The 14,248-nt window shown below is 39.5% G+C and overlaps 1 protein-coding gene across 1 annotated transcript in view; it reads left to right on the forward strand.

Annotated features, from left to right (window-relative positions):
* Nucleotides 1-495: 495 nt before the first annotated feature.
* Nucleotides 496-14,248, forward strand: part of LOC108936341 (protein O-mannosyl-transferase TMTC2-like) — a 48,435-nt gene continuing 34,682 nt past the window's right edge. Inside the window, exons 1-2 of the mRNA XM_029248607.1 lie at nt 496-540; nt 1,022-1,106. Coding sequence (XP_029104440.1) covers nt 1,024-1,106 — 83 coding nt within the window. The 5' untranslated portion in view covers nt 496-540; nt 1,022-1,023. The remainder of the gene's footprint in view (nt 541-1,021; nt 1,107-14,248) is intronic.

Consider the following 14,248-nt stretch of genomic DNA (forward strand, 5'->3'; position numbering starts at 1 on the left):
CTTATACACCACCGCGCGAGCCATACTGGTTTGGCGCCACTTGAGCGATATTGCCACGCGGCCTCACAGCACGAGCCATCGGGTTTGGCGCCAATTGAGCGACATTGCCACGCGGCCTCCCAGCACAGCACGAGCCATCGGGTTTGGCGCCACAATACCGCCTTCCGCCGCCTTGAAAGGGTTCTATTGCAGCACATGCAGCAATACAGACGGAAAGATAGATAGGTAAGAACTTTATTAAGCCCCAAGAAAATTGCACAAGGCTACATACATGCAAAGGTGAGAGATGTTTGTCATTACAACTAGGTGTTTGTTTACTGTAAGGCGTACCAGCGCGGTGACCAGGTCTTGGTGACTGCTCTGCTGCGTGTTTTGTGACCCTTGCTTGCCGTCGCGTGCCACAGACGTGTATGCGCTTCACACATGATGAAGTTATAGCCACTTGTTAAAGTGTGACAACTTGTCAACTGTTCCGTTTTCGAATCAGCCCACCTGCTGTGGTACTCTCTCTCTGCCATGGCACTTACCTCAATAGACACAGTGAGTGAGTAAGAACAGCCTGCTGAAGGGTAAATCATTCATTTTATCGTTATCTAGTATTGTGTCTGTAGACAAACGTTATTATTATCATTATTAGTAGTAGTAGCAGTAGTGGTATATAATAATAATAATAATAATAATAATAATAATAATGAGCGAAATCTGGCTCAAAAAGGGAGGGGCTCTCGATCTTCGGCTATATAGCGCCACACCTCAGATGCGGAGCGAGTGAGGTACTGCTTTCACTCGGCGTTCGCTCGGTGTGGCCGCGTGCCGCGTGTCGCGTGTCGCGTGCAGCTCGAACCCACGCGTATCCAACATGGGTTAGCGAGAGAGCGCGTCGCCGCCGTCCACCACGATGGGAGCTGGGCTCGGCTTTGCAAACAAGGAGAAATAGGCACCGGGAACCAGTGTAGGGAGGCTGGGGAGACCCCTCATCCTCTCCTTTTGTATTTTCTTTCTCCCCGGTTCCGCTCTTGAGAGATGATCGCAGAGTTGGTGTGCAGCGCCGTGGCTCTGCTCCTGTATTTCAACACCCTGGAGGCTGATTTCTGCTACGATGACAGGTGAGGTAGATCATTCTCCGCCCCACCTGCCCGCTTCATCGGAACCTTTGCGCTCATGTATAATTAAATGTATACCACGCGATACTTAATCATCAATGGCAACAGTCAGTGTCCCTCCACTCTGCGTTTCCCACTGAGATTTCAGGGTTCAATCCTCGTATGTTCGCTGCATTCGGACCACCAGATCTGGCAGATGACTGCGATGGATTTCGTGCTTTGCGGAATCCGCGAGATAACAACGTTCAAGTCGTTTGATCGTTTGCGCGACAACAGTGTCATTGATGTCGTTACAATTACTGTCACTTGCTTGGCGCAGCCCTAAGTTAACACGTGCAGGACGCTCCTGAGGAGGTCATTGCATTGCCTGGCTTGTGCATCCTCCCGTTGGACACCAATTCCGTTCAAAGAGGATTAACTCAGTAGATAAATTAGTAGATTAGTTTAATTTCTTGTTTGATTCATCATGTTACTTACTGTCCTTACAGTAGCGCAGAAACATTCATGGCATGCAATTGTGCCCTTCCTGTGCTGTGTTTCACCGCTCTTGCGTGCATGTGCTGTTCAGTCATTGTTTCATGAGAAAGATGTTTGTCTAAATTCAATTTTTATGCACTATGTGTCGTACAAAACCCGTAGCTCTGCTGCTTCTAATTTATTTTGTTCTTATTTCTTGTTCTGTGTGGTCAGTCACCTGAGTGTAGTAAAGTCCTTTTTTTAACCTGCCCTCCATCAAGAGTTCCAGAGCAGTAGAGGACAACAGTGGACAGCAGGTGAAGTTCTTGCTTGTAAATGATGCCATGTGATAGTACAGGGGGTAGTATACAGCACTTTGTGTGATATGTAGCTCATCGCTTTTGAGAAGCACTAAAGCATTATGACTGATGTTCAACAGAAAGCCAGTTAACTTAGAATGTTAATATCACCACATTAGCTTTGGGTAAGAGGCTCCAGGTGATTTGCATATACTACTTCCCAGCAGTTTGGATCCTTCTCTATCCTGTCAACAGACTTTGCAGGATATACAGCAATGGTCTCAAAGAAACTCATTTTACATTAATTTTTCAGCTAAGGCAAAACACACACATATATATATATATATATATGTAAAAGTCAGTAGAGAGGTAGTATGATATTTCTGGTAATGCTAAAAAATTCAAATAAATATGGAAAAATTATGATGAAAACAGTGATTAGTGAAGACATATTCTAGCAGGACTTCGCTGTTGTGTATGACTGTAAGGCTGTGATGCCTGTGTTTCATGAATATCTAACAAGGTTAGTCCTTAGAGTTAATGCTGACTGTAACATGGAACCATCAAAAACAGTAATCAAAGTGAGTATATGTTTGTATTTACAAATAAAATACATAAATTGTTTATATTAAACAATCAATTTTAAATGCTTTTTTATTGTGTTAATTAAAATAACATTCTAAATATTTTGACAAAGCACTTTGTCTAGTTCTACAAATATGAGGCATGAAATAAACTGTTAAAATTTATTTAGTGTACTTGTCCGCTGTGTTTTAAAGAAAATCATAGTAATACTTATTAATATAGTCTGTGTATTTCTCCAAAGTGACTCAAAATGTGAGGTTATCTATGTTATGCTACTAACTATTTACTCATGTATACAACCAGGTTGGATGTATTTATTTACTTATCTCTTTTTTTATTCATTTACTAACAAGCAATTCAAGGCAAGTAACTTGTTTAGGGGTACACAGCAGGACTGCAATACTAATTCACCTGCTTGCAAGGCAACAAAAGAATGATCCTTATTATTTTCAATAATAAGAATAATAATAATAAAATGCCCACTGAAGGAATTCTGAGATACTGTAATTTTCTTACTGTAGTTTAATTAAGCAAGAAACATATGTTCACTACCAGTTAAAACAGATGATACGTATAAAACGGATCATAGTTCTGGAGGAAAATTTTGTACCCCATACATCTGTTTTGGCATTATGAATAACTTATAGTAGGATAAGTTATTCATAACTTATTCATATAGTAGGGACAGTAGTTTAACGAATGGTTAAAAGTGCAGATTCTTTTAGCTAGGCTGCAGAGAGACCAGTTACAACTAAAAATGCAACTCGTTACGAGTTAAAATTATAAGGCAACACACATTATGGACAAGTTAAGTCTGATAAGACACATTTCAGCAATTCACCTGAGTGCCTCCAATAAAAAAACTCTGTGAAATGGGTGTTACTGCACAGTGGTTTCAGTTAAGCAGCAGCAAAATGTGCACCGAATCACTCAGTGTCAGTTTTCTACAGCCTTTTCCACATCATGTGGGGCTAAAGAGAAAATATGGCAGGTTAGCAATAAAAGCTCAATGCAGTTATGTTTTTGATGTACAAAATGGTAATTGCTATTACATTCTGTGGTAGTTTCTGCTGTGTCATTGGTAACTGAGTATAGTAAACCTGGCGTTCATTCGGTTCTGCGTCTAATAGTTTTGCACATGTGTATGTCATGGCTGATTGCAACTTCCAGGCCTCTTTATAGGAAGTGAAAAACATGTTCTGCTGAATTAAAAGACTCTTTCAAAATGTTAAATTTACCAGAGGCCTTTCTGCTCTACACTTGTGGCTGTTTAAGCTGTTGTTTTATATTGCCCTCTTGACTTTTTTGTAAATTGCTGCTTGTGAAACAGCTTGCCAAGATACATATACTATGTTAAATCAGTCCTCATTTCGTTTTGTTTTTACATTTTCAAATGAGCACCCCAAGAATTTAATTTTCTCCATATCACTGTCTATCAGTATCACATCGTTTTTACGCTGTATACTAAAAATCGGAACAGTAAACGTAAAAAAAACATAACTTTTTCCAGTAAAATGCGGCATAAATTAGTATTACAAAATTCCTTTTTATTTATGGAGGGAGAGTTTTGTTGAAGAGTACAGGAGTCATCTGTATGTTGTAAACAGCAGATTATAGTGGGCTAGCGGGAATAATAAAACTACAGCATATTGTCCTGGTGTGAGCTATATAAAACCCAGCTGTGGAGATGCTGGTTTATAAAGCAGTGAAAGTTTATAAAGCGTACGCCTATCCCCTTGAGGTTTATACTGGGAGTCACAACTGATTGCAGGATGCCTGGCTGTTGTACAATGTATCCGTGAGTGCTTGTGGACAGCGGAAAGCCTTGCGCTGCAGTTCAGGCAACATCTCTCACAGTGTCATCGAACCAGAGACCTCTCTGAGAAGATCAAATCCCTTCGTCCGAGGTGACATACAGCGTCTTAAAATAATCAGTGTCCGGGAAAAAATGATAGGAAATAGAAAAATACAGCAAAAAGTCATAAACACGCTTTTGCTTGCTTTTGAAAAGGAACTTGACTTTATACATGGAAGTCCTTGATGTGGAGAGGTTGAAGGATTTCTGCCCTTCTGCATATGAGTGTAGCAAATAAGTCACGATCCGAGAGTGGGAAATTGCAAAGGCTTTTGTCTGCTCTGCCAGAGGAAAACACCTAACCTTGCCTGGTTCCTTGCCTTGACTGTCACTTTGGGCACATGGACACAGCAGGGTGGAAAGGACCTGGGATGGACTGGTTCATAACTACCCACTGTCCCATGAAGCCTCTCCTGTTCCCATCAGCCCCCGCAGCCTCAGAGGCACTGGAATCGCTCAGCAGGGGCATGCTAACAACTGGCCATATGCGTTTGATGGATTTACTGCTTCCTAGCGATTAACTGCGCCTACCGCAAGACAGGAGGCAGCAGTGCATGTATTTGCCCTCCCCAATTTCTTTGCCTGCTATTTAATTAAATCAAACAGGTTGTCCCTTTAAATCTGTTTTCTCCTGCATGTTTTATTTAACATTTAGTCACCTTTTGAACCAATGATGGATAACCGTAAGTGTGGGCAGTGTTTCAACCCATGCTTCGTACCGCTGCGAGTTTATTCTGTGACAGTCATGCTTTTGGGGGCGCATGTTTTTTAACTGTAAAGTTTATGTTTCACTAACATTGCCAGAAATTCTAGCTGGAATGACTGCTACGCAGCAGCACTCTGTGAATGTTTTCAGACTATGCTCTAAGGGAAGGCCTTCGGTCAGATTTTGGTATCCTGTTTCACCCCAACATTAAACAGCAGTTTTCAATATTTTTATTTCATTTCAACCAGGCCGTAATGGACTAGGACAAGGGGCGTAATTCAAATGTCTAATGGTCGCTGACGGATCTAATCCTGTGTCCAGCCCCCTGCTTGGCTCTTCTCCTGAAAATGGGATTAATTGGGCTATGCATGAGCAGACAAGTACAAGCACAGAACTTGATCTGCTGGAAACAGAAACTCCCTTGTTGCTGGTATCCAGCAGGCCTGGTGTAGTCCCTCATTGACAGAGGAAAATTAGACCCCTGATGGCATGCACTGATGCATTTTGATTGGATCTAACCATTCACGGTGCTGACACTTTCTAATACAGAACACCGCACAGTGTGAACCAGCTCTCCGAATCTGTTGAAATGCTTTCATTACATCGTGTACTGCAGGCATTTGGAGACTTTGTGCACAGACAAGCCTCTTGCAGAATGGGGAAAATGGCCCATGGTTGGCAAAGAGAAAAGCTGGTGGTACCCTTCATAACCCATTTGCCACTGAATGCATTTTTGTCAGTTTTATTGTAAGGAAAACGAGAAAGGGCCCTTCGCCCAAGTGGTGTTCAGTGAGCCATAAAGGTCGCTGTGGTGTGATGTGCTCTCTGCAGTGGCAAAGAGACGTTGTTTTAAAAAGACAGCTAACCGACTAGCAATTTTCAGGACTCTTTCAATTTTATTGCTTTGTTTTAAACTTAACTAAAAGTGAACAAGGCCATTTCTGTCACCTTTAACTTAATTAAAGCATTCATTTTGAAATGAAGGCCATATTCACATAGAAAGTTGGACCTTTTCAGAAGTGTTTGAGCTACTGAGGCATGTAGAATAGACTGCATTCCTTCTGCAATATTTAAAAACTGTGCAAAACCAGTCAATGAAATAAATAAATAATACACATTTGCTTCAAGATACATTAACTTAAATCACTTTATATACCAAGGCTCTGCCCATTCTGTATGTTTCAGATGTTATGCAGAAAAGGGTTCCCTCTGCTAAAGGGTAGACCATACCACACTGTTCCTGTTGCCTCCCAGGGTCTTTTGCTGATAATGGAGCATTTGAAAAAGTGAAACTGGATATGTGTCTTAGTTAGGTCATCACTGTCGACCAACCTTTTAAATGTATTTCATCAGACCTCTAATTCAGCCTTACATGGATATTAAAAATTAACTTGTAAGTCCAGCAATGGCGAGTGTTTCTTTGTGCAGGAAATAGGTTCCACTTTGCTCACCGTTTATGTAATAGTAATAATAACATAATTTTAAATGAAGTAGCTTGTTTGTTATAAAAAGAACCATGTACTTGGACACCTGAAAATCTTGACCTCAGTTCTGAGGTGTCCTGCCATATAATGCTACACTTATTTGTGTGTTAAAGTACATAGTATGAAGAAAATCACCTGCTTGTACACTTGAAACTAGAAATATTTGAAATGGAAGCTCTGCCAAAAAACTGGTAGAGTCTCACATCACAAACTTTAGAGCTACCTGTTACTCTGTCAAATGTCTTTTATTCATTTTTAAGAGCTTCACATTTGAGTTTCTGCATGTTCACTGGGAACTTTTTGACTGGCACCTCAGACCGCCCTAGGTCAGGTTTTTCAGAAAACCTCTTCTGGCTCAAGTTTTTTTTTTTTTCCCATAACAACTTGGCGGGAAGATTCCATCATTGTTCGTCAAATGGAGGCAACAACTGACACATACTACCCAAGATGCCTTCTGTGGCATTATGGACTGGGTGCACACTTGTATTTGAGGTTATCTTGGGCACTTACAAATAAAGACAATCCAGGAAAGAGCTGTAAAAATATTTCTTCTTTCAATCTATTGCTAACATTCTCTTTAGATCTTAAAGTTGAGAGACAACATCATTCTCTGCAACATTGACTACAAAGAAACCAAGTTTGTTGAGACAGAAGGAAGAAATCTGAAGAATATGGTTTGGTTCAACATCATCTTTAAGTGTGGTGTAACCATGCTTCCTGGAATGGACCCATACTTTGAAAATGTGTTCAGAGACTCGGATCTGTACACAAACTCCAGAGAAACCTGTGGTTACATTGCCAGTTTCCTTTTTTTCTGCATAAACATGAGTTGTCCTTCACACAGAGATCTGAAGTGGTGGGCAGAGGCTGACGTCTAGTTCAAAGAGTAGTTTTGTCTCAACGGAGCCATCTGGAAGTGAGCTCCATCTATGGCTGACTCACAGTACCATGGGATGCTGGCGGTTGCTGGGATTGGGTTCCTTCTGTGATGAGCTTTCGGTTTGAGGGCAATGACTCAGCTTATAGAAAGCTGTTGCCCAGTGACAGTATAGAGCTGGAAATCGCGACCAGTCATGTTGGTAAACAATATGACCAAGGGCTAGACATGTCTCTTGTCTAGATGATTCGGATGTCACCGTTCATCTGTTTGTGAAAATATGTCCTTAGTTCTGTTGAAAATTGAAAAGTGAATACACTACGCTACACACTAGTCCTAATATTAGTTAGACATCTTTGATTTATGAGTTTTTGAAGATGTCTTTCGAAGATATAGTCTCATCTCCATTTATTTATTTGCAGTTGTATTGGATTGAGTGAACATCAAGTGCATTTCCACATCCAGCGAGTTGGGAGTAATATGCATCCAAGTAGAGAAGGAGTTGGTCACATGGTTTTTGCAGGTCATGTCAGGTGTTCCTGGGTGCTGGTGATCAGTAACAGGATGACAAACAGTGCATGTGCTTTGGGGATAAATCAGTCAATTCAACAGTGGGCATTAAATGGGAATTTTCTGGAGACAACCCATTTATGTGTTTAGTCATTTTTAGTCTAAATTTCAATACAGTTCAAGCACTTTTTTTGCTATATGTGAAACTGGCTAGGACAATGGGGGCGGTGCTTGGTCTGTTCGGGTGTGGACGTGGAGTTTCCATGCCCTCCAGGTTTGCATGGGTTTCATCCCACAATCCAAAAACAACTCTGAATTGCTCATGCTATGTGGCTGCCCTGCAATGGACTAGCGTCTTGCCTAGGGTATGGCGTCATGTCCTGTGTTTTGGGGTCAGGCTCCAGACAAGTACGATGCAAACTTGGACAGGCAGTTAATGTTAATGAGAGAAGTGTGTATACTCAAGACTTTTACAGATCCTCTTCAGCAAATAAACTGAGGTATGTCTCTTACTGTGCTTTTATTGATTGGATGGATAATAAAGCAAAGTGAAAGTGGGCAGATGCTGACAAACATTGCGCATTTCATGTGCTTCCTGCCTCACACCATATGTTTTCAGGATAGGCTCTGGGTCACAGTGACCTTGTGCAGGACAAAAGACAGGAAAATTGAATAAATAAATAAATAAATAAATAAAGGTCTTAGAGTATATTTTTAATTCATTGCAGCTTTATAGATTTTTACAGATCCTACCTATGAATAAATAAAAAAGGGACACCTGTCCCTGTTGAGTTAGAAAGTTCAAGACAGTGTACTGTCAGTTATTTCACCCAGGGTTTTGTGCAGTATGACATAGATTGGATTAGGCTCAGAAGTAATATATTAAATTTAACAGAATTAGAAAGTTGTATTCTAACACAGACCAACTTACCCTTATCACTGTGCTAAAAGGATAGTGAGCTCTGTGTTGTCACCTGTTGCAGAAAAACAGAAGCTGTTCTTCCCATACTTACAGCAGTAATTTATGGAGGATGAGTAGCTGGGTTCACATATTAGTCCTGTGTTTTACGGTGTAACTTTTTATAGTTGGAGCTTCTTACTTCAGAGAAAACATCTGAAATGTTTTTCCTAAAGCCCATGAGATGACCTGAAAGTGTGCCAGTCACTGGGATTTGATGAAACACACCATCTGAGACTTGTTTTAAGAAAATTATTTTTTATTACTATCAATTTTAATCTTGCAAGTAACGGATATAAGATGTATGTCAAGGATTCCTCCAAAGCCTCACAGAGATGTATTTATCATTAACTGTCTTACACCTTGTGCCAAACACATAATACTAGAACTTTTTCTTTCATAAATAACAGCTGTCTATTCATGAGTATGGGAATTTGCAAAATTTTAAACCAATAAACCACTATATTTATTTACTTTTCTTTCCAAAGTCTAACTTCCTGTTTGTTCCTCAGATTGTCAAATGGTTGAAATAAAAAATTTTGCAGCCTCGTGATAAAATACAAACCCCAGCCATGTATCTCCAAGTTAGCACAAGCCCAATGTCGTAGTAATTGGGAGGCATATATTCAGGCCTTCTGTTTTGTTTCAGGGATATCTTTTTCCTCTCACAGAGATATGTTTTGATTTACTGTTGAATGGTTTGGTTAGAATTACAGCATGCATCTCCTGAAACGCATATTCACTACGACTGTCAAAGCTTTAGGTCCTCGCAAAGTTCAGACTCTTTTCCCGGTGGAATAAATGCCATTCTTAGATATCATGGGTTCTGCCACATTTGCACTCCTTTAATCATCTGCCGGAGCTGATTATCTTTAGCGTGGGACTGACCTCAGGAGGAAGTCCTCACCCTCGGAGTGTAATTCAAGACAGTATTTGGAGACTGGTCTCCTTGCCACAGTGCCATGGTCTCTTGGCCTTGTTTTCATTTGGCCACTTGTAATGAAAATCACATTAAATGTGGTCCCGAAAACATTTTTCCAAATGTGTTTGAAAAGCTATACTGTGATACTGTGATATGTGTAGTAGCGTGTTGAAAGGTTCAGCTTTAGTTCATTGCTTGTAACTCCAGAAAAGCGCAATCAGCACACTAGTACATTCGCTTAAATGGATAATACGATGTGGATTTGTTTCATTTTTCTCTGAGAATTCGTGTTTGCTTTTCCTTAAAAACATATTTACTTTGCATATTGTTTTTGTATGCATCCTGAAGCATCACATCCAATTTGCTTGGAAGTTCAGTGTAGAAATCAAATGAAAACAAATGTACATTAAGTATTTAAGGCTTTAAGATTTTATACTTACTTTATACATTTTTAACTACAATGCTTTCACGTATGTGTAGGGTGCATTATATGCTCTTTTAAAACAGGAATGTACAAAATTAATAGGAATACACAGGAATACACAGTAGCCTAGTAGGTAGCACAGGTGCCTCACAGCTCCCAGGCTATGTGATTGAGTGTTGATCCTCATTCAGTCACAAGTGCCAGCTAAAGACTTTGCTATGGATAAAAGTGTCAGCTAAATGAATAAATGTAAATGAAACGTATCAGTCAGAAATGGTTTTGGTGCAAAATGCAGAAGCAGTGGGATTAAAGAGTTTCAAACAAAATTCCTTCTTGTCTTTTTGAAAACTCTTCTTAATTTTTAAAACTCAGGGATGTTGGAGGAGTTGAGCCATGGACAACCTCTGGCTGACCTGATGTATAAACTGGCCAGCTGTCCATCACCGAGTCCTTGGTGCTGAGGCTCACTGTTACTGGGATTTCAAAACACTGTTAAGGGCTTTACTGCAAACCAAGGTTTTTTTTTTTTAATTCTCATTTTATTTATATTTGTGTGATTCTGTGTAAAGGTAAATATTGAACTTGGCATTCATTGTTTATTTTAAAAGATTGATCCCCCGTTTTCAACAATGTTTGAAAAACCAAATTAGAAAAAAATCACCTTATTCTTTGCATGTAAAGTCAAATTTCTTCTTCTGAAGTGTTACTTGGGACTTTATTTAGTCGCTGCATGTGCAACAGCAGCAGCTTTTAACGTCAGTTTGAGTTGCCTTGGATTCGTTTTCAGGGTTTTTTTACAATGAAGCTGATCGCCTTTGGCCGCAGTCTTCTCACTGCTGCAGTTGAGCCAGCCCTCATGAACTGCAAATGTGACGCACTGCACTGGCCCTTTCAAGTCTGTCTTATGCAACAATGGTCATAGTTCTCTTGTTCAGATGATTGGCTAGGCGGGGGTGGCAGTGCAGCTATAAAAATCCACTTGATATCTACTGAAGAACCTGAAGGTGCCCTTTGGGGTGGTGCGGAATTTAGTAAGGGGTTCGCTAGCTTTCTCTTCTATAGGGTCCTATCAAAGGTCAGTTTTTGCTTGAACCACAGAGGTACAATGGCACTCAAAAGAACCCTTTCAATGCAGGAACTAGTGCCACCTTCCACCTGCTGAGGATGTTAATACATAGTATCTAGTGCATCAGTAAGCCTTACAACATTAGTGTGAGAGGGAGGTTATTAAACTTCCAAACAACCAATGCACTTATGATTTTTCCAAATGGCTGGTAGTGTTTCTGGAGAACAGGTGACTATTACAGGTGCTGCCTGTCACTGAGAACAGGTAACAGTGACCACATAGTCTAGAACTGAATTCCGAACTAGTATAGTCTAGTATAAAATTATTCATATAGCTGACATTAATGTAGCCCGCAGTATGTGACAAATTTATAAAATTAGGTGTTTTTACTGGGTGCATTACTTTAGCATTAAGTCGAAGCTGGTAACTGCGAGGTTAAAAATCCATGTCCTAAACCACGATGTAACCTGCTGTAGCAGATTTTTAATCATCTGAACTAATGACTTCGTATAAAGTCTAGTAAATTCCCATAGCACTACTTTGGACAGTTCAAACAGTGTTTAACATAAACAAAGTTAAAATGTCTGTTTGCATTAGACTAATAAATGCTTTTTGCAAGTGCCTACTTTAAAACAACTGTTTTAGTCCACTTTACGGTATCCTGCCAATCCTCTGGTGTCTCATATTGTGTGGAACTCCACTAGCACATTTTCTCCTGTTTCGTAGTAACTTGTACTCTGCCTTGTTTCAAACCGTGGCCTGTTGCTCATCAAGGACAAGTTGTTTATTCCCAATTCCTCTTTGTTTCCATAAGTTATGCCAACAGTGACACAGCTGATGGGGAATGTATAATTCATCAGACCTAAATCTGGCTTGCTAGTGTTCCCCTTTTAATAGCATGCATAAAGGGCTTACATTAAGTGCTGTAACTCGTCACGGTCACGTATTCTTAGTTCATAGAAAAAAAAAATTTTTTTGTTTGGCAAATTTCCCTCAGAACAACAGAAAAATAACTACTGAATATTGTAAGAGACAGTGCAACTGTATGACTCTGGAAAAGTTGAGATGGTTGATTTCAGGGTAGTGTCAGCAATGCTTCAGCAGTGTTTGGAAGGTTGTAGGGGACAACATTGTGTAGTGGTTAGAGCTGCTGCCTTTAAACCTGAAGCTTGCGGGCTTCAATCTCAGCTTTAGTACTCTTGAGTAAGATACTTAGCCTAAATTGCTTTACTAAAATTACTCAGCTGTATAAATGGGTGAAAAATTGTAAGTAGCCTTGTGTTGGAGAAAAGTGTCAACTAAGTGTACTTATGTGAAGTATATGTGCTGCCTCCTTACCCTGTTATGTGTTTTCAGTTGTGCTGCTTTGGATCGAATAGCATGTTGTTCACTGTTGAACATACCCTTGTTCGATGGCATTAAAACTGTTCTTGGCGGATTCAAGATTCTAATCTTATTTGCACTGTTGAAAGCAGAATGTCAGTTTCTCTGGCCCCTGTGGACTGCTGTTCTTATCTATGTGATTAACTATTATGAGCTTGTGTTACTAAAGAAAAACAGTTTCAGCTCACCGAACAGGAAATGATGTTTTATTTTGTATTTTCAAAGGAAATCTATAGAGGTGATCCTATGGGACTAGATTTTGATGCCTAGAGAAACACGTGTTGACGTGATGTTCACATAACAGTATTCTCAGCATCACTGACCACCCAGCATATCTTTGTTTAGACAGATTCAAAGTAGGTGATGTAGGTCACTGTATGTTTCTACACTATTTGTACATGTTGAGTTGAATATTATCTGATAAAATAATACACGAAACATCCATAAAATATTTTATCCATTTAACATTTTTTTAAATCTGCTCAGCTTCTCCATCAAGAAACAATATACTGTTGAGAGAACCACCAGAAACCTCACATAGGTCTGATCCTGGTTTTCCAAATTTTAGAATATTTAGTTTTCTGATAGTTTCTCTTAAGGGGAGATCTCTAACTGAGGTTGTGTGCATTGATTTTGTTTTTTTTTGTTTGTTTCCCCTGTGCAAATTGTAGTTCACCTGTCACTTTGCAGTTATAATTGAATCACTGAAACCATTGTAATGCTATGATATGATGAATGTCAGTAGTTTGATTATGGTAACATCCATATGTATTTCATAGCCTTTCATGAAATCATTTGGGACTTGATAATATGTTACACTATTTGTTTTGATTTATAACAAACAGATCTTAAAGGTCAAGCATGGCTTGTGTCCTTAAGACGAAATGCTGTCAATCTTAACAAACTATTAAGAGAAAATAAAGAAAAAAGAATAATCAGGCCAGATTGGTAAGAAAAAAATGACACGCGTTGAAAACGGAAATATCAATTCCGGCAGTGTAGGCTGCATTGGTAAGGAATGCAGTGAATAAAATTTGTTTAAAGACCTGATTTGTTTTTAGAATGGAGGTCGAGCAATGCTGTTTACTTGATGTCTCATCTATTGTTCAGAGGCAATCAGTATTTTCGTTATTGATTAAAGAATACTATACAGCAAGAAAATGAGTAGTATGTTCATTATATATTAGTAAATGTGCTGTGGCTTTCAGGCATTGTTTGGCAGAACTTCCATAAATAATACGTCCTTCAGCCTAAAACTTTAATACATATTTTCAATATTTATTAGAAGTCATCGTTGATTTTTTTCAACTTGTGATGAGTACTGTTTCATCCTTGCTCTGAGTGAAGAATGTTCAGTGATAACTGTTAATTTCCACTCCAGCTTAATATTTCCCACTGGTCAGCATTTTATTCTGGAGGAGATCAATGAGAAATGTTATGCTTCTGTGCCGTAAACCATTTCAGGAATCACTGAACTGTAGGTGCCGCAATCCTGCTATTAGTTGGCCGAGGTGAATATACACCTGACATGATAAGAGAAAAACACACACACACACACACACACACACACACGTGTATAAAATAAATTAATATTTTGTAATGTTCAAAAATAATGGGGGT

This window comes from Scleropages formosus, chromosome 24, assembly GCF_900964775.1.
Source record: "Scleropages formosus chromosome 24, fSclFor1.1, whole genome shotgun sequence".
NCBI lineage: Eukaryota > Metazoa > Chordata > Actinopteri > Osteoglossiformes > Osteoglossidae > Scleropages > Scleropages formosus.